This window comes from Ostrea edulis, chromosome 2, assembly GCF_947568905.1.
Source record: "Ostrea edulis chromosome 2, xbOstEdul1.1, whole genome shotgun sequence".
Taxonomy (NCBI): domain Eukaryota; kingdom Metazoa; phylum Mollusca; class Bivalvia; order Ostreida; family Ostreidae; genus Ostrea; species Ostrea edulis.
Window position 1 is genome coordinate 98,507,272 of NC_079165.1, and position 21,158 is coordinate 98,528,429.

The following is a 21,158-nucleotide window of genomic DNA, read 5'->3' on the forward strand; positions in this document are numbered from 1 at the left end:
TGTAGATCACGGGTTTGAGTCCAGCAGGAGTTTTAAATTTTTTTCAGATTGCTTTCTACTAAAACTGCATACTAAATAAAGTAAATTTGAAAGTTTTTCAATTTCAAAATATTGTTGTATACATATCCTCCACTTTTCATCCATATCAAATTTCTCTGGTGTAGCATTCCTCCTTAAAGACCATTTAGTCTGCATGAAAATAAGGGGTTGCTAAAGAGCAAACTATATTTCTTGAAGTGGCTGCTGTATGTACGCTTTAAAACTCTTTCACTGTGACAGGTGACTAAAGTCGACTTGCCCATACACTGTTATGGGTGACTAAAGTCGACTTGCCCATACACTGTTATGGGTGACTGAAGTCGACTTGCCCATACACTGTTATGGGTGACTAAAGTCGACTTGCCCATACACTGTTATGGGTGACTGAAGTCGACTTGCCCATACCTGCCATGGGGAACTTAAGTTACTTAACTTACTCACACACTGCCATGGGTGACTAAAGTCAAATTGAAGTTTTACCCCTCCAAATTTTCTGCAATTTTGGAAACTTGTCAATGAGGGCCGTGTTTACATTCACTTTAGGATATATTTTTTCTGGTCAGAAGCAGCAGCCATGATGTTGTCCAGATGTGTTTTATGTATGATTTATTGTTTTTTTTTTATTGTGACTAAAGTTAGATTTTTGGTTTGAATATGTGTGCTAAATGTCTGCCAACAAAAGGCTTCCTTTAATGGGTAAAACTTCAAGTCGACTTATAGTTGCCCATGGCAGTGTATGGGTAAAGTAAACTTTAGTTGCCTTTGGCAGTAACAGTATATTTTAGTATGGTATTTATGAAGTATATTTTAGTCAATTTAATTAAGAATAATTTGACAGTGTACTGGAATGGTACGGAATTTTACCATTTGTTTTTAAAACTATTTTTTCATCTCCTCAACATGAAGAGTTCTTCTATGATTTTCGAAATAGGTTCAAGTTTAATATTGTATATCAGTCTGGTTGGCTCAGTGCTTAGATCACCTAACAAGTAATGCAAGGGTACTGGGTTCCATCTCTATTTGATCTAAAGATTTTTCTCACCTTCTTTGTGACAATAACTTTCAAAAATTAGTAGTGTCCATATATATACAACCTACTGTAATACATAAGGGTTTACTTTACCTTTTTACTGACCACAACCAGGAATTATCAAAATATGTTAACTTTAAAATGGATCTGGTAAAATATCCCATGTTTTTTGTAGAAACAAGATGGGATGCCAGTAAACTGTGCCTGATATGTCATGAAATAAAATATATTATTGAGATCGAAACATCACTCAAGAAAATTTGGTAGTGAGTGAAAGAGTTAAACATGTATCAACCTATTCAAAATTCATTGGGATATGGGTCAAAAACAATTTTACACAATGACTCACGAATTACAATAATCAGTGTATATCTGTGTCGCATGTGAAGATTTCTATTTTGGCACTGATTACTAGCACGCTTGTATTTGCACAAAAGACACCAAAATCTGAATTCAGCTGAAATAAGTATAGTATTGGATGTGAAATAAGTATTGCATATGAAATAAATACAGTATTGGATGTGAAAGAAGTACAGTATTGCATATGAAATAAGTACAGTATTGCATATGAAATAAGTACAGTATTGCATAAGAATTAAACATGTATAATCAAAATGGCACAACAAAAAAGTGAACTGTTTACAGACTTGGACAGTGCTATGTGAAGATGGGTGAGCATGATAAAGCAGTGGAGACATTGATTGGTTACAGCAAGGAGTTAAGGAACAAAGGAGGGACCACAGCATCTCATAAACAGGATGTCCAGGTACACAAGCGATCAAAGCTGGAAGTTAAAGTTTTTTTCCCAAAAATATAAATTCTTTGTATGAAATAATTGTGATTGCTTTTGTGACAGTTTTGTATACCTTACGCAGCTTAAACTTTTTTTTGCCAATGTTATATTTTTTTTCAAAGAGGGTTAAAATTGTTAAATATAGGGTGTGCTCCATTCAGAACAATCCAAACCTGTTCCAAGCCATTAAATTGAGTGCAAAAGTTTGATATTCTGGAACAATTCTGTCAGTCTGCATTTAGTAGTAGGTGTATTATAAGCATGAGTTCAAGATGGGCTCAAGTGCTTAGAACCAAAGCGCTCAATGCTCAGTGCTCATTTCAGAACATGGAGAAATTCAATGCCAAGAAACTTTTCAATTTTATTTTTTAAATACTGAATCAGAATATCCATCTTCAATTGTGGGCAGTCTCGTATGAAATATGTATATGCTTGTTTGTGGTCTCTTTTTGTAATCTAGGTTTATAAAAGATTAAATTTTGCTGTTTCTATTTTCTTACTTCCTCATTTTCCTTAAACAATTTGTCTGACTTTTAAAAAGTAAGTAAATGAAAAACCACCACTCTCTAGTGTTTTCTATGATTCAGACCGTGTCAGAATCTGTCCTGAACATGTAAATGAGGTGCATACTGTACATCTAAACATAACAATAGCCTTTACATGATCTGGAAATAAAAGAATGAAAATAATTTTAAGTGAGTTCAAAGCTGTGCAAAATAGTTTGAATTTGAGACAATTAAGTCATAATTTGCATTCACTTTTTGATCAAAGATTCCGGGGCATTTTGTTTTTAACCTGTTGGCAAAAAAATGTTAAACTTGCTCATATGTTTTACACCATAAGAGGTAGAGCTTTCATATGTGGTATGTGTATTCCTTGTGACAAGACCTTTCCATTGACACTAAAATCTTTGACCTGATGACCTTAACATTGACCTTTGACCTGGTTCCACTTTTGTTGTAATCCAGGAGCATCAGTGTTTTATAAACACATCTTGTTTCTTTAGCAACCATTCTTTTTGTATGACAGAGACAATTCATAATTATTTTGAGTTTAACTATGTATGTACCAACATATAGTTCAACTTGGTGCCATTTTCCTGCATTTCAGGTATTGCTAGCAAAAGCATACATTGGGAAGAAGCAAACAGACATGGCTTTGGTACTTTTACAGGTAATAATAAAACAAAATAGGACCTTTTAAGATCATTAGTGATGAAGTGCATTTGTGATCTAGATATTGGTAGTGAATATGAACATTTCTGTACTAGTATTAGTAGTGATTATGAACATTTCTGTACTAGTATTAGTAGTGATTATGAACATTTCTGTACTAGTATTAGTAGTGATTATGAACATTTCTGTGCTAGTATTAGTAGTGATTATGAACATGTCTGTACTAGTATTAATAGTGAATATGAACATTTCTGTACTAGTATTAGTAGTGATTATGAACATGTCTGTACTAGTATTAGTAGTGATTATGAACATTTCTGTACTAGTATTAGTAGTGATTATGATCATTTCTGTACTAGTATTAGTAGTGATTATGAACATGTCTGTACTAGTATTAGTAGTGTTTATGAACATTTCTGTACTAGTATTAGTAGTGATTATGAACATTTCTGTACAGTATTAGTAGTGATTATGAACATGTCTGTACTAGTATTAGTAGTGATTATGAACATTTCTGTACTAGTATTAGTAGTGATTATGAACATGTCTGTACTAGTATTAGTAGTGATTATGACCATTTCTGTACTAGTATTAGTAGTGATTATGAATATTTCTGTACTAGTATTAGTAGTGATTATGAACATTTCTGTACTAGTATTAGTAGTGAATATGAACATTTCTGTGCTAGTATTAGTAGTGATTATGAACATGTCTGTACTAGTATTAGTAGTGATTATGACCATTTCTGTACTAGTATTAGTAGTGATTATGAATATTTCTGTACTAGTATTAGTAGTGATTATGAACATTTCTGTACTAGTATTAGTAGTGAATATGAACATTTCTGTGCTAGTATTAGTAGTGATTATGAACATTTCTGTACTAGTATTAGTAGTGATTATGAACATTTCTGTTCTGTACTAGTATTAGTAGTGAATATGAACATATCTGTACTAGTATTAATAGTGAATATGAACATTTCTGTACTAGTATTAGTAGTGATTATGAACATTTCTGTGCTAGTATTAGTAGTGATTATGAACATATCTGTACTAGTATTAATAGTGAATATGAACATTTCTGTACTAGTATTAGTAGTGATTATGAATATTTCTGTACTAGTATTAGTAGTGATTATGAATATTTCTGTACTAGTATTAGTAGTGATTATGAACATTTCTGTACAGTATTAGTAGTGATTATGAACATGTCTGTACTAGTATTAGTAGTGAATATGAACATTTCTGAACTAGTATTAGTAGTGATTATGAACATGTCTGTACTAGTATTAGTAGTGATTATGACCATTTCTGTACTAGTATTAGTAGTAATTATGAATATTTCTGTACTAGTATTAGTAGTGATTATGAACATTTCTGTACTAGTATTAGTAGTGATTATGAACATGTCTGTGCTAGTATTAGTAGTGATTATGAACATGTCTGTACTAGTATTATTAGTGAATATGAACATTTCTGTACTAGTATTAGTAGTGATTATGAACATGTCTGTACTAGTATTAGTAGTGATTATGAACATGTCTGTACTAGTATTAGTAGTGATTATGAACAGTTCTGTACTAGTATTAGTAGTGATTATGAACATTTCTGTACTAGTATTAGTAGTGAATATGAACATGTCTGTACTAGTATTAGTAGTGATTATGAACATGTCTGTACTAGTATTAGTAGTGATTATGAACATTTCTGTACTAGTATTAGTAGTGATTATGAACATTTCTATATTAGTATTAGTAGTGATTATGAAAATGTTGTATTATTACATATAGATTGACTTCTTATTTCAACTGAAAAAATATTATTAATTGAAAAAGACTCCTTCGATGATGCTTATATCCATCACATTGAAACAACCAATAAAAACATCAGATAAATTAGTTCTCGTATACTAGCTATCACTACAATAAGCCTGTTTGCCTTAGTACTTCATCATAGGGTCATGTTTTATGATGTCAAAAATATGACATAGTAAACATTATAGACACCAATGGTTTGCTGTTTCTCAGGTTTAGTTATGTTTCTACTCTGACCATTCTGAAGCATAGCAACAAGGAAAAAGATGATTCCTCATTATAAACGAGTAATTAACATTCACATTACATCGTGATCTGCCTCACAATATTGAAATTGTAACTTTTATTTATACGGTTTACATGTATATCACTGAAGTCTAATAACAGACAGTATACCACTCCTCGTGGGTTTATTTATGCTCTGCTGAATTAACACTGAATGGTGATTTCAACAAATTAAGTCTTCCTGTAAGATATGGAATATACAGTATTTGTCTTTTAAGTTTCTCATCTTCTGTCTTTTACTTCTCAGCAATAAGTACATAACTATGCTAAAACTCTTATGAATTCCTTCTTACAAAAACTATCAATTTTTGTTTTAGACTTTAGTATAATACATACAAGTATGTATAATTAATAATAATTCTTTCCAAATGATGTGACGGGAATGATATACAAAATACAGGATGATAGAATAACTACTGATGTTTAATCTTTTGACAATTTTCAGGGGGTACTACGGGAAAACAAGGAGCACGTGGATGCATTGGCAGAGTATGCTCCCCTGATTTATCCCCTTGGTTCTAAATATAGGGAAGAGGCCATGACCATCATGTTGACAGTGCTGATCAACAAAGGAGGTAAATTACACACAGATTAGTAGGATAGTAAGCTGTATGGTAATGAATTAGCTATAATTTAAGTCTTAATTCATTATAACTTGTTTTATGCTTTTGTCAGCTATTGACCAGTTTAGTTTGAGTACCTGTATGTGTTCCTTTGTATCGTAGATGATAATGATGTGAAAGAGAAATTTGCTTATTTATGTCAACAAGAACATGGAATGGAAGTGCTGAAGAGGTATGTGCTATATTCGTCTTATATGATATAAGCAGTATGACAACATATGACTTGAATTCTACCACTGGCTAAAGTTTAGAATAAAACCCAAAGCTTGTCACTAATTATGTGATACACTTGTATACTGTAACACAATGCTTATCTTTCTATTATGCTATGAAATTAACACCTTTGATAAAACTATAACACTTGTAAATTAAGCATGGCAGGCGCTGCTTGGAAGGATGTCCCTGCTGTGGTGTTTCTGGCAACAAGTCTCAGAGACGTGGGAGGTGAGAAGCACATCCGTACTGCATGTATCCTAAATCTACTATTCAACCTGTTCCTAACACATTTTCATGTTTGATCACTTTCTTGTTTCTACAGCCATTGAGCAGGCTGAAGCACTACTGAAGCATGCTTACATGTTGCAGCCGGAAAATCCCCATACCTTGTTAACCTATATTCATACATTGGAGGTGAGCTTCCAATATAAATCTCTTCACATGATGAGGAGTACATTCATCATACAGTATGAGGATATTTGTTTTGAATCTGCTACATTGAAAATTGCATGCAATCTCCATGCCCACGATAGAAGAATGGTGGCATAATTATAATATTGATTTTGGTCTGTCTCTTGTCTGCAACATTAACCTTGGTTTTAACTCTTGAACTATGCAAGATGATGACTGGGTACCTGGTGAATTGAAAGGTCGAGGTAAAAACTGTGACTGATAATGGTCAAGGTCATTCATCAAGGTTATATTTAAATTAGTAAAACCTGAATTTTCTCACACTTTGGCACATAGTGTTTTACAGCCATATTTTGTTAACATGTAAAATATTACTTAACCGTAATAGGTTTATAGCCATATAGTTTTGATGCTATGTGATCTATACATGTAACTGTAATGATTAACATTTGAAATTTTGTATTCTTAAAATTCAGCTAGTAGAGAAACATACAGATGCTGTCCAAGAAGTAGTGACCTACATAAAACGATGGCCAGAAAAAGAAATAGGGATGTTCAAGATTGGCACTCTCTTGCCTATCATGACTCACTTCCATGGTGAAGTACACCTTAATGGTGAGTAGCATATGGATCCAATCCAGGAAATTGTTTGTCAGTATATATTCAAAACATTCATCACATTTTGGTAGTAAAATACAATTAATTTTTGGTAATTATTATTCTCTGAAGAGGAAAAAATAATATTAAAAAGGAAGCAAAAAAAAAACCCAGAAATTATAAAGATATGTTTGATTTTTGTATATTAGTGTTAGAACTCCCCTCACCAGCTGTCGCCCTTGTACAACTGTAATACATTACATATCAGAATTAGAAAGTGTAAAAATGATTTTTTTTTCTCAGTCCAGTATTCATTATTCATTATTGGTTAGTCAGCCTCATAGTAATTTCAGGATGTGTTGCATCACTCGTATTTATACCAGGAATCCCCAAGTACTGAAGAGAGAAATAGAAGGCATACTAAATTTCTACACTGTAGATCACTTGTATTTTGTGTGGATACAATGTATTTATTCCCGAGTAATAACGTTTGTGACTCATTATTTATTGCTTTTTAAGTCTTCTATATGTAAGAATTCATTTGCAAGAACTGAATTTTGCGTAAATGATGTTCTCACAAGTAAGATGTGATTTACAGTAATTAATTGATAAAGTATACAGTACATTCAAAGCAAGTCTTTACTTCTTTTAGGCTAAAAATTATAGCCCTGTGCTGTAGAAAACACAAGCCACTGATCAGCTGACCAAGTGTCTAAAGGGGGCTCAGTTTTCTTGAGAAATGGCTTCCTTTTAAGAATTTCTAAAATTTTATATTAATGAGGGGATGTAAAAGATTTCGGATTCCCAGCTGGAGCCAGTTTTAGGATGTTTGATTCTGGGAGCCTCCTGATGGATCCGGGAGATACCACATGTATCAATCTTAGTATATTTGCAAAATGAGGGGTAAAGGTAATTTCATCCACTGCACTGATGTACATTTCTTTTGGGGTTGAGTGTATTTTTTTTCTACACTTCTGAGAAATGATCCACTTGTAGTTCCAGATGTGGATCTACCAAGTACTGTGAATCCAGTTTCCATGGGAACCACATCCAAGCCTTACTCAGAGGACATGAACTACCTGTTGGCCATTCTGTTTACTCTGGTCAAGATCCTGTATATCAAAGGAGCACTGGCATTCATCAGGCCTATTACAAATTGTTTAGGTACTTATGAGAAATCTATTCTGGAGAGTCTCTACAAGATATGCTGTTTATCATGGATATACCGTATTACTGGGGTTTTTTTCATGGGTTGATAAATTTGGCTTATTTTAGCTGTAAAATAGCTTTCTGCCAAAATTTCACTCGTCAAATATGCACCCAATTGCAACTTCAGTATTAGCAAGAGAGATAACTGTTCTGAAGCCGGGTGTATGCAACTCGAGGTTATTCTAAGACATCAAAGAGCCAGTTTCACAAACACAACTCGAGGTTATTCTAAGACATCAAAGAGCAAGTTTCACAAACACAACTCGAGGTTATTCTAAGACATCAAAGAGCCAGTTTCACAAACACAACTCGAGGTTATTCTAAGACATCAATGAGCAAGTTTCACAAACACAACTCGAGTTTATTCTAAGACATCAAAGAGCAAGTTTCACAAACACAACTCGAGGTTATTCTAAGACATCAAAGAGCGAGTTTCACAAACACAACTCGAGGTTATTCTAAGACATCAAAGAGCAAGTTTCACAAACACAACTCGAGGTTATTCTAAGACATCAAAGAGCCAGTTTCACAAATACAACTCGAGGTTATTCTAAGACATCAAAGAGCGAGTTTCACAAACACAACTCGAGGTTATTCTAAGACATCAATGAGCAAGTTTCACAAACACAACTCGAGTTTATTCTAAGACATCAAAGAGCAAGTTTCACAAACACAACTCGAGGTTATTCTAAGACATCAAAGAGCAAGTTTCACAAACACAACTCGAGGTTATTCTAAGACATCAAAGAGCAAGTTTCACAAACACAACTTTTTTTTCAGATTCGCTGACAAAGGGACATGAACTCCATAAGACAAATGTAAGAAATGAGGCAGCCTACTTCTCATGCATAAACCAGGTAAACAAGGTACCTGCAATGTCTTATGAAAGCTCTGGTATCATTGTTTATTATACTTTCATGTAAAATACTGGAACCTGATTGGTCGAGAAGCATTTGAAAAAACATATTGTTACCCTCTGAGAACAGAAAACACGTGCCCCAAGGTGATATTATCTAGCAACGGGTAACAGTACTTGACAACGGGTGATATTATAAAAAATTATCACATGCGTCAAATTTATGCGCGTACGGTTCGCCGTAGATTGCTAGACGACGTCGTTTGAGCGTTTGTAATAAACGCGAGTACCCGCATCGAAATACGAAATATCGTATGACAGTGATTGATCAAATGTCAACAGACGTAAGTTTTTCTGCTTTCCAGTTTACATAACATTCAGTATAATAAAACAAATATTGCATGTAGTTGAGGGTAGCATTGAAATTTTCACCCCTCGAGAAACCATTGTCAACCTCGGCTACGCCTCGGTTGACAATGGTTTTCTCGGGTTGAAAATTGTCAATGTTACCCTCAACTACATGCAATATTTATATAATACTTCAGGTGCTATCAGTATTTGTACTATTCTTAGTTGCAGACAGTGAGAGGTGAGGTGAACCATGTGGTGCCCTGTGAACAGTATGTGTACTTTATAGGAGACAGCCATTGTGTACCTCCAGCATGGCAGTGTATCCAAATCAAGGTAAAATCAGGAATTGTATTTTATTATGTATTGTAAAATTGATTGTATAGTGAAATCACAATAATAAATGACATTGTATACTGTTCCAAATTATTCTTTACTTACCATCTGAGATAGAGTGATGAAACTTAAGGTGTACATTATATATATATATATATTATATATATATATATATATATATATATATATATATATATATATATATATATATATATATATTACATCAAATAAAAGGGAAATCCCAATCTTAGTTCAAAGTTGCTTTCTGTGAAGTAAAGATAGATATTGAAAATATTAAAGTAGAATAATTCATATAAAGAATTTCTATCTTTTGTCCTGCAGTTTTTCCACAGGCACTCACCCAATGAAATTATAAATGTTAGCAATTTATGAATAGAGATATTTAAATTTTCTCTCTTTTTACCAATATTTTATATTCTGGGGATGAAATCATATACTTTTGTAAAGTTTTTAAAAAAGTTTACTCCTACTATACTACAATAGTACATGTAGTCATCTTTTTAAATACTTCACAAAAGTGTAAAATGAAAATACAGAATATGAAATATTGATAAAAAGGAGAAAGAAAAAAAATAATATCATGTTTTAAAGATAGAATTTCCTGAAAAATACAAGGGGGAGGTCGGGGACAAGCGAGTGGTGAAGTGGTTGTGGATCGATTTTATTTTTAAAGATACAAAAGTATAACTTTTAACAATAACATGACTCATTAAATGTGTTTTGTTTCATAACAGGGAGAGGATAAGATTATTCATCCTATCTTGTCCACTGGAACAAAAATCTGGCATCTAAGAGACGAGAGCACATTTTATCCCAAGTACAACTTCAATTCAGCAATAAGCAAGATTCCGGATGGTGCCACAACAGTCTTCTGTTTTGGAGAAATAGATTGTAGAGAAGCTCTTTTATTGTGTGTGGAAAAGGGAAAATATGATGTTAGTACATGTATTATAATTTTTTACCATTTTATCACCATGAATGTACAAGGTGTCCCAAACTTAAACACATTACACAGTATCTCTATTATTTCACTTCTGGAAATTGAAATATAACTTAGTTTGAATACCAGTAGATTACTACCTTGGCAATGATGTTGCAGATACAATGAGGTTAATAAACTTTATATTTAGTTTGTACGGATTTAAACTGATCTTTGCAGAGTTTGGAGGAAGGAATGGACCGAGTGATAGAAATCTACATTAGTCTGCTGGCCAGGCTACAGAATCTCCATGGCTGGGATGTCTATGTACATCCCGTGTTACCTCTGCTTGATCTCACCAGGTCAGTACTTCTAAACAGTGATTCAGTTTATCCAAGCTTTCTCTACATTGCCCATGGACCAAGTCATCTTCTAAAATAATGTGGTCCAGCTAGCAAGAATTCAACATTGATATATCTCGAGATGAGAGAGGTGCTGTCAATCTGCCTCAGATGCTGTGCATCAGTTGAATTTTCCAGATGAGCAACAAATTCACCAGGTTAAAGTTGTAACAAATTCCTACTGGAACAAATATTACGCCTCCTTGGACCGAAGTGCACTGGATGATACATTTACATATAGTACTATAGCATATTTATTTGGCAGGGTGCTAATTCAGGTTCCAGATTGCCAAAATAATAATCATCAAATCCTAGTCATTTCATATTTATATGCATACATAAGATATTAATAAAAGTTGCCAAATTTACAACCATCAAAATTATTTCTTGAATATTCCAAATTTCAAACCCGCAAAAAAACCCCAAAACAACAACAAAACAAACAAAAAACCTGCTACATGTATATATTACACTGCATCTGACCCATATTTAAACAAATGACATCATAGCAATTAATTCTATGGTGACAAAACCAATTTATCTTTGGTCTCCTTTAAACATATATTGGTTATTCTTTCCCAATTTTGTATTAAAAATTTGGGTTGGTAAGCAGGTACAGTGGAGCCTCGTTAATCCGGACGCTTTGGTTCCCAGCAAAATCGTCCGGATAAATGAAGCGTCCGGATAATTGAATCGCATATTTTCTATCTTTACACAAGTAACCAATATATGCCTACTTTATTGATGCATAGTGAATTAAACACATTCTATAATTGGATTTGACCATTTGCATTAGTAAATAAATTATGATAATGTTAACATTTACATGTATTTCAAAGCACTAAAATTTAATGTACATGTTCAGTGTATTTGCCTGTGCTTACATTGTGCATATATATGAGCCCTACAAAGAAATATACAAAACTGTGTACCATATGCACTAAAACAAATAATGAAGCACTTTATGAAACTATAAGTAAATAAATCATTAGTATCTAACATAATCATTTAAACTTCAAACATTTCATCACACTTTTACTTCTTAAAGAGGCCGGTAATTTCCACCTGTCACGATTCACGGGTTCGGCGGTCTGTTAAAACAATCTTAATCGTTCAAAGTTGATATAAGAATTTCGTGATTATCATGTCAGTTGACAACATTCTTTAACCAAAATTCAATCTGCCAGAGTTTATATTTCTTATTCTATAATTATCCAAGACAGTATCGGTAGAACAAACTCATTTAAGCTCGTAATATCAAGACCTACTACTGCTTTGATCTAGTCACGCGCACCTATTATTTTCATGATGCGATAATAACGGAACAAAACTCGGGTGAAACTAACATTACGGGTACATACAAAATTTAATTGTCATTTTCCTTAAAATGGTAATTTTCTCACTTCTACCCAGAGTTTAAAAATTCGAAAGCAATAAAGCTCTTATACAACATCGTAACAAGAATCAATCGTACACAGGTACATTCTACATGCGTGGCATTCTAAACGTTAGAAACTTACTACATGTACATGTGCTTGAACATTCATGTATATTTCACGCCAATCAACAGTATAAAATCCAGAATCTAGAAGTATAATCTACACTGTTTAGATTTACATCAGCCGATAATCAATTTACGAATCATTACGGCATGATGTTTAATTTATTAATTCTATTAGGCTATAGATCAAGACTATAAAATAATATGCTACAGATTTATTTACAAAATTCAACACTACACACAATAAAACTCTTATGTGCGAAAATTGGCAATACAATGTCTCGATCGGCACGTGCTATCTAATTGACATATCATCGCACACCACCTAATTATAGGGAGGTGTTGACAGGGTACAGGTAATCGCTTCAATTAGACAGTTTGGCTTGTTTTCTTTATAATTTACGCCTTGCTAAAATTGTCCGACACAGACCTTCCCTCAACAAAATTACCGTCCGGATTAACGGTACAATTTTCAATGCATTATAACATTTTGTAGTAAAAAATGACCGTCCGGATCCGGAACGCGAATTTCCGGATTAGTGATGCAAAATAATGTATAAAAATTCCGTTCCCTAGAAAAATCGTCCGGAAGGTGAAGCGTCCGGATTAATGGCGTCCGGATTACCGAGGCTCCACTGTAACAACTTTTTCATGTCTTCAAGAACTTACAGTTTACATTTCAGATGGTTATAGTTTGTGAACATCACTTGTTTAGTGAAGATGCTTTTCACAAATACCTGCAAATCTTTGGTTAAATCAGTAAAAATAAAGTGTGATGGGAAAAAATACCTGAAAAAATCATGGGAGATTTATTTCATTCAGTTGAGGAAGGGCAAACACACAATTTTTTTTTTGGGGGGGGGGGGGTCTTACAAAGGATGATATGCTCTATGGTTTTTCAGTTGTAGACTAACTTCTATGGAGATAAGCTTTACAATGTCATAGTTACTATTTTACACAGGTCTGTGGTGATGCAGTTTAACCAGAGACTGATAGGCAGATTATTGTCTCAGACCAGTCTAAAATGGCTGGACTTTGTGGACAATTTGTTGACCAAGGAGAGTGGAGAACTTAAGTTAAAGAAACAATATGGTAAGATCAGGAAAATTATAAGTGTGATATTACTATTAAACTGTTTATTTTAACATTTTTGGTGATTAAAAGGATATTTGTAATACATGTAAATGCAATTCCATTTTTATAGACAATTCTCTTAATTTTGAATTTTGGATATTGTGGGATAATTCTGTTATAACCATTTAACTATTTTTGTACAAAGTGAGTAAATCAGGGAAATTAGCAATACAAAATTAGTGTAAGAAAAAGGAGGAAGAAAAGGTGTGGAAAAGGTTACACGAGATGTGGATGTCAATAGATTGTGAGAAATAGGTTGAAAGGAATTAAGTATGTCGATTGCTTTCATTTTGCAGAGTTTGATGGAACACATGCTCATCCACGTTACCTGAAACATCTACAGCAATCCCTGCAAAATTTGGCGTGACACTTCGGATGACACCCCAAAAACATTAAACTCATAGACATTTTCTCTGGACCGGGTATTGAAAAAAAAAAAATTCCCAATTAGGAATCCTTGCATTCAGAGTGTTTTATCAATTTTAAAGTGCAATGGGCATTCTTTTGATGTCTTTTTAAAAATGGTTGTGCCATATATACATTTTTATCTCAGCAAGAAGTATTACCGGTACTTGTACAAGTATTTTGCTTTAAAGGAATATCATATTTTACATATCATATTGCATGTACTGTAAGTACAAGGTATATTTAGACTAGAAATACATTTAGTGTGTTAGTAAATTCTTGTACTTTGGTCTGATCAAAGTCTATCATATGTCTGTTTGTCTGTATATTCTTACATCAGTTGATCTCTCATATTTTTTATCTCTTCGATGAATCTACTTGACCAATTTCAACCAAATTATGCATGAAGTGTCTTTGGCTAAGGACTGGTGAAGGTTTAGACTTCCTTCCAGGAAGAGATAAGTCAGATATTATAAAGGGGGGAATCATTCATAAATCTAATCTCTAGAATCATAAGGTTAGAAATTATGTAATAGCTTCCTTGTGTGAGCACGATTTAAGTTTTTAAAGCCTGATGGAGGCCACAATAGGACATCTGAGTTTACACAAAACAACCCTTACCTAAAAGTGTATGTTCTTGTAAATGTTCAGAAAGAATGAAGCTATGTCAAGTTGCTGTGCTACAAGGCTAAGTTTGGGGACACAATGGGGAACCAGACTTTGTACAGGAATATGCCCATGAACATATGAAGACAAATTTCTTTACTTAAAAGTTAAAGTCAAAGTAATGTGCAAACATTTTCATATAATTTTTAACTTGGTTTGTTCAAGCCATTGTCCTGATAGGAACCAAGATGGGGTCGTTGTAACTGGTGTCTACTTGGGTGTGGAGCAGTATGTTCCTCACCTCCGTGACCTGAGTTTGGGTCGTTCTAACTGGTGTCTACTTGTGTTCCTCACCTCCTTGACCTGGGTTTGGGTCGTTGTAACTGGTGTCTACTTGGGTGTGGAGCGGTATGTTCCTCACCTCCGTGACCTGGGTTTGGTCGTTGTTCTCAGCAGTGGGTGTGATCTGTAAGAGGGTATGATGGCCACCCAATCAGACATGTATTTTCCTCTGGGTTCCTCCCACACCACTGGTCCCTCGTGTCAATTACAATTGTGTGAAACCAGACTAAGTCTTCCATTGGAAATAAGCTCTTGCTCAAGATTTCATATTCAGGAGTAAAGCTGTAATTTGTCAAAGTAGTACGCAAGTAAATTCATAAATTGTGCACCCATTATCTTTAAACCATTGCCTGGCAGGATGGGGCCAAAATTAGCTAGTCCAAATTTCAAACAAGTAAGAATCATTTTTCAAAAATTCTTATTAAAAAGCAACATGCATAGCTTCAATTTCTGAAAATCATATGGAAGCATCTCTCCCCGAGTGCAGCTAAGTTCTAGTTTTCTACATCATTGCTTTCAATGCTTGCAATGTTGACCGGCCTCAACCATTATAATTAAATAGGTCTGTAGTTTACAAACTCCACTTCTCAGTAAGAGTAAATTTACTCAGGTGAGTGTTGTGGTCCATGTCTTCCACATCATCAAAACAAGATCATTTTAGTTTATTTTATGTTTATTTTAAAGTGTGTATGTCTGAAGTATGTGTAGGATTCATATTGTGTGATAGCTGCAGTTGTGTGCTAATTTATTAAGATATGTGATATACTGGTCTTATAACTACAGGCAACAATTAATTTACTAATGATTTAATGAGTTTATATTGAACATATCTTTTTAAGTCTTTGGTGATATTTCATTGAATAAAGCAATCGGTGAATCCATCTTAATTCTTTGATCTATTGATGTTGGGAACAGAAATCACTGGAAAGGATTGACCACGGTCACAGACTGTCCTCTAGTCAGCCGTACTGAAATTACATATCTTTCATATTTGCATCAGAAATAAAAAAGAAAGGAAAAAACAAGGAAATGTTTCAACCATTGTCACACTTACATAAGTGGAATGGAGGAACAGGGAGAGGGGTGGAGGGTAATTGTACTGCAGTATAGCTTTAGTTCCAGAATTACACACAGTAGACCATTATTGTTGTCATTCAAACAATTCAAACAATAAAATGCTTTCTTTGTCGTTTCATCGGGTGATGAAGGTAGCTAGCATTGCAGAAAAAATGCATAACCCAGTGGCGGATATAGAGGGGGGCGCAGCCGGCGAGTGCCCCCTAAACTTTTCAAATTTAAAGTAAATCGTGGTATCTTGTTTAGGACAATGTACTAAACGATAAAAGAAGCAATAATTACTTCCACTCCTGGAGAAATAAACGACAAAATCTTTTGATTCCTTGAATTACTTTATTGGGAAAACTTAATTTTTTCCAAAAAACTCATAAAATTTGGGTCATTTTATTAATTTCACCTAATTAAAATATGGTAGAAAATAGTACAATTGACTAAATAGGACAAATATTTCAAGTCCCATAAAAATCTGTAAAATCCAGGAGCTTCCGGGGGCTCTACCCCCTGGACCCCCACGAGGGCTTCGCCCTGGACCCATTGCCTCATAAAGTCCCCCCCCCCCCCCCCCCCCCCGTAACTGCAATTCCTGGATCCGCCCCTGTAACCCATCTTAGCATGTGGAGTGGATCTATAAATTATCCACACTTGTGAATGTTGGGGGAACTAAAATTTTAAAAATTACTGAATTTTAAATATTATTACTACAAATTCTTTAAAATCCCTGATATTAACTTGTGCTGCAATAAATATCTCAAACAATGCATCAAATATTAAACAAATAGTTTCCTTGGTCATAATATTATCGACTGCAATCTGTTAATCCATGATTGTGATTTGATTGAATTGTATCTTGTTTAACGTCCCTCGAAAATTTTTCACTCATATGGAGACATCACCAATACCAGTGAAGTGCTTCAAATTCAGCTAGGCCTATGCTCAGCGCTTATGGCCATTGAGCAGTGAGGGTTCTTTAGCGTACCACACCTACTGTAATACGGGACATCCGGTGACATTCGCACCTGATGTCGAGCATTTGGCAATGGAACTGTCACTACTTGTTTTAACGACTTAGGTCTGTCGCGGCCGGGATTCAAACCCCGGCCTTCCGCTTGCGGGGCAAAAACTCTACCTCTAGACCACCGCGGCAGTCACAAGATCAAAGGACATAATATGAAATGAAAAGTCTTGCCATAAGAAATTTATATACATGGTATGAAAGATCTAAGTAAATATTTCAGGACATATATCAAACAGGCCAGATTTTTATTAAAAGTAGGTCATACTCAGTGCCCCCCCCCCTCCCCCATTTTTAAATTCAAGGTAAATCGTGTTTAGAAAAATGTAAATGAGAAAAGAATCAATAATTTCTTCCACTCTCAGAGCAATAAATGACAAAATCATTTGATTTATTGAATTATTTTTATTGGGAAAACTTACATTTGTTCCAAATACCCTTAAAATTTGCATCCTTTTATTGATTTCCAACTCTCAAAAATTACAGAAAATAGTAAAAATTACTACATAGGAGACATATAGGAAGCCCTGTAAAATCCAGGAGCTTCGCCCCATGCCCCATGGCTTTGCCCTGGACCCACTGGGGCCCAGACCCCCTGCCTCTTAAAGTTGCCCCCCTCCCGCAATTCCTGGATCCGCCCCTGAATCTTCCAGGTCAATGTCATCACAAAATCACACACCATTACTGGCATTAGATCACATGAAATGTATTGCCATAAAAATGTATGTATACAAAATATGAAAGCCCTAGCTTAAATCACATGCAGGCACCTGAAGTGTGGATAGCTTGTATTAGATCTTATTTACCAGGGGCGGATCCAGTAATTGCGGTTACAAGGGGGGGAGGGGGGGGAGGGGGCGCCACTTTATGAGGCAGGGGGTCTGGGGGCCACCTTGAGGCCCCCAGTGGGCCCAGGGCGAAACTACTGGAATTTACAGTTTTTATAGGGCTTGAAATATGTCTCCTATTTGGTCATTTGTATTATTTTCTATTATTTTATATATATATATATATATATAGTTTATTCACCAATCAAGGGCCCTCGGGGGGCATGTACATGTTAACAGGCAATTAATTATAACAATGAAAATAAATAACAATCATTTAGAAGTACTACCGGTAATACTGACAGAGTTCACACTTCTGCACTGCACATATCTATAATTATATATGAAATACTGATTACAGACAAGATTTAAATTAACAACATGATAAATAAAATAACCCAACTGCTTCACACATCAGTTTCTGGGATAGCAGATAATGATAGTGTCGTGTGAATACTTATATAAAAGAGAATAATAGCATTATATGAGAGAATAAAAACACAATATGTTGACCTGATTACAGGGAACACCAAGGAACAGTGCCTGTTAACAGTATGGTAATAAATTTATTGTACCAGACTGTTGATCTTGTACTCCCAGTAACCAAGACAGCTTACAAGTGTAAAGTAAAGGAAATGTGTAGAATGCAAAGACATGTACTTGCAGTATCACATTACACTGTTAAAAATCATCTTACTGAATACAGCATGCAAGTATATTACATATTTACACGCAGGATCCAGTTGTTCTGAATGTTTTATGTCTAAAACAGGAAGGTTAGAATACTTATATAAAAGAGAATAGCGTTATATGAGAGAATAAAAACACTATATGTTGACCTGATTACAGGGAGCACCAAGGGACAGTACCTGTTAACAATCTGGTAGTAAATTGTTGTACCAGACTGTTGGTCTTGTACTCCCAGTAGCCAAGACAGCCTACAGGTGTAAAATATGATGAAGAAAGAAAATGTGCATAATGCAATGAAATGTAACATTTGTAGCATTATATCCCACTGTTTAAAATCATCTTACTGATTTGGATGAGGATATTTTCATCTTCATTGGTCATTAGCCATATATGCTTTTGATCACTGTCCATTTTTACAAAATTCTTACATGATTTGTCTATCATTTGGAATAAGATAACCCTTTCTTCTGATAAATGACTATACATGAGAATAAAAAATGTTTTTCGTCATCCACTGAATTGTTGTTGCATCTTAGATAAAAATCTCTCGTGTCGAGGGATTTTTTGGTAACGTCCCCTTTCAATGTTTAGTCTATGAGCTGATATACGGAAACGTGTTAGACTTCTCCTTTGCTCAAAATTTTTAATTGATCTCAAATAATTCTCATAACCAAAGTTTTGTTTAAAAGTAGAAAAGCAACTTAGTTTTTTATCTGAATTTAATGTAAGGTGTGAATGCCATTCTTTGATGTAATGTTTGAATAAACAATCTTTAAGAGCCTTTTTAAACTGGTAATTTGCCCCTTTAAAGGGCAAATCTTTAATCCCATTAATATTGGTTATGAAACAGTTTATAGAACCAAACCATGATGAATTGTTTTGTTCAAAAAATAATTTTGATTCTCGATATGCATCAAACAATAGTGGAAATGACTGACCAAGATTTTCAAGTCTGTATACTACCAGTAACTTAACATACTTTTTAATATGTCAAAGTGAAGGGGGAATCTTCCCAATTCCGACAGTACGGCAAAGTTTGTTGCAGATTTATGTACACCAAGTATTGATTTGCAAAATTTGAGATGTATATAGTTTATCGCAAAGTTGGTTTGAGTAAATTTTGTCTATGGTACCACCGGAGTTAGTAGATTTTTTGGAAAAAGGATTGAAATAGCTCCAGATTTCCGAAGAATATAATAATATTGGGTTGATGGTATGGTCAAATATATGAGAAATGGTTTTAATATCAGGGTTTAGTGAAATGAAGTCTTTTTATAAGGTGAAATGAATAAAATGACGCAAATTTTAAGGGTTTTTCGAAAAAAAATTAAGTTCTCCCAATAAAGTAATTCAAGAAATCAAAAGATTTTGTCATTTATTTCTCCAGGAGTGGAATAAATTATTGCTTATTTTACCGTTTAGTACATTTTCTAAACAAGATGCCACTATTTACCTTGAATTTGAAAATTTTAGGGGGGGGGGGGGGGGCGCTCACTGGCTGCCCCCCCCTTAAATCCGACACTGTTTACATACCCCTCCCCCTTCTAGAATGACATTATTTTTATACAGAACCAATAATTTATCCAGAATATTGGTCTTTCCCCCACCGATCGCCCTCATAAGTCGTTCTGAATAGTCAGTTGAAATCTACCTTCTGTAAGCCTTTGAGATGACCACTTGTGAGATACTAATCGGTGGGAAAATAACATATTGGATAAATTATTGGTTCTGTATAAAAATAATTTCATTCTAGAAGAGGGGGGGGGGGGTATGTACATAAGATCTATACAAGCTATCCACACTTCAGGTGCCTGTGGCCTAAATAGTTCAAGAGATATTTTAAAAGATATAAATTTTTCCTATTTCAAGAACCTAGCTTTCATTTAAATTTCTACTTTTTTAAAAATACCAATTAATGGTTCTTGAGAAGAAGAAGATTCTTAAAAAGACTTTCCCAATATATATATATATATATATTTGGTAATATATATATATATATTTGGTAATATATATATATATATATATATATATATATATATATATATATATATATATATCAATGCAAGGTGAAGATAACGAACAGTGATCAATCTCATAACTCCTACAAGCAATACAAAATAGATAGTTGGGCAATGTAAAACTTAATTTGATCCCCTATAGTGTTCCCACCCTACCCCTGGGAACCGTGATTGGAGCAAACCTGAATCTACTCTATCATCACAGTAAGCTTTCATATATATGTATTTCCACTTTTCTGGCTCAGTGGTTCTTGAAAAGATTTTCCCTATAATTCGCATGGGGGGGGGGGGGGGGGGTCTGCTATTGAATCTACTTATGTTTTGTTCTATGATTGAAATAGTAGAAATGATTATCATTTTACTTTTTTCTTTCTTTCAAAATTCCTCTTTTAGACTAGTAGGGAGGATCGCATAATTTACATGAGAACAAATTGACCGGGATGGGTTTGCATTGGGGCGGATTGATGAGCACCT

The 21,158-nt window shown here is 34.2% G+C and overlaps 1 protein-coding gene across 6 annotated transcripts in view; it reads left to right on the forward strand.

Moving 5' to 3' along the window:
- Nucleotides 1–15,942, forward strand: part of LOC125680539 (uncharacterized) — a 30,163-nt gene extending 14,221 nt beyond the window's left edge. For 5 of the 6 annotated variants that reach the window (XM_048920218.2, XM_048920213.2, XM_048920219.2 and 2 more), the window contains 14 exons: nucleotides 1,715–1,835; nucleotides 2,973–3,035; nucleotides 5,581–5,710; nucleotides 5,861–5,930; nucleotides 6,132–6,202; nucleotides 6,297–6,388; nucleotides 6,862–7,000; nucleotides 7,979–8,146; nucleotides 8,972–9,057; nucleotides 9,621–9,731; nucleotides 10,487–10,687; nucleotides 10,912–11,033; nucleotides 13,535–13,665; nucleotides 14,004–15,942. In XM_048920218.2, coding sequence (XP_048776175.2) covers nucleotides 1,715–1,835; nucleotides 2,973–3,035; nucleotides 5,581–5,710; nucleotides 5,861–5,930; nucleotides 6,132–6,202; nucleotides 6,297–6,388; nucleotides 6,862–7,000; nucleotides 7,979–8,146; nucleotides 8,972–9,057; nucleotides 9,621–9,731; nucleotides 10,487–10,687; nucleotides 10,912–11,033; nucleotides 13,535–13,665; nucleotides 14,004–14,074 — 1,576 coding nt within the window. In that variant the 3' untranslated portion in view covers nucleotides 14,075–15,942. The remainder of the gene's footprint in view (nucleotides 1–1,714; nucleotides 1,836–2,972; nucleotides 3,036–5,580; nucleotides 5,711–5,860; nucleotides 5,931–6,131; nucleotides 6,203–6,296; nucleotides 6,389–6,861; nucleotides 7,001–7,978; nucleotides 8,147–8,971; nucleotides 9,058–9,620; nucleotides 9,732–10,486; nucleotides 10,688–10,911; nucleotides 11,034–13,534; nucleotides 13,666–14,003) is intronic. The other variant, XM_048920217.2, reaches the window with a different exon arrangement.
- The last annotated feature ends 5,216 nt before the right edge of the window (nucleotides 15,943–21,158 follow it).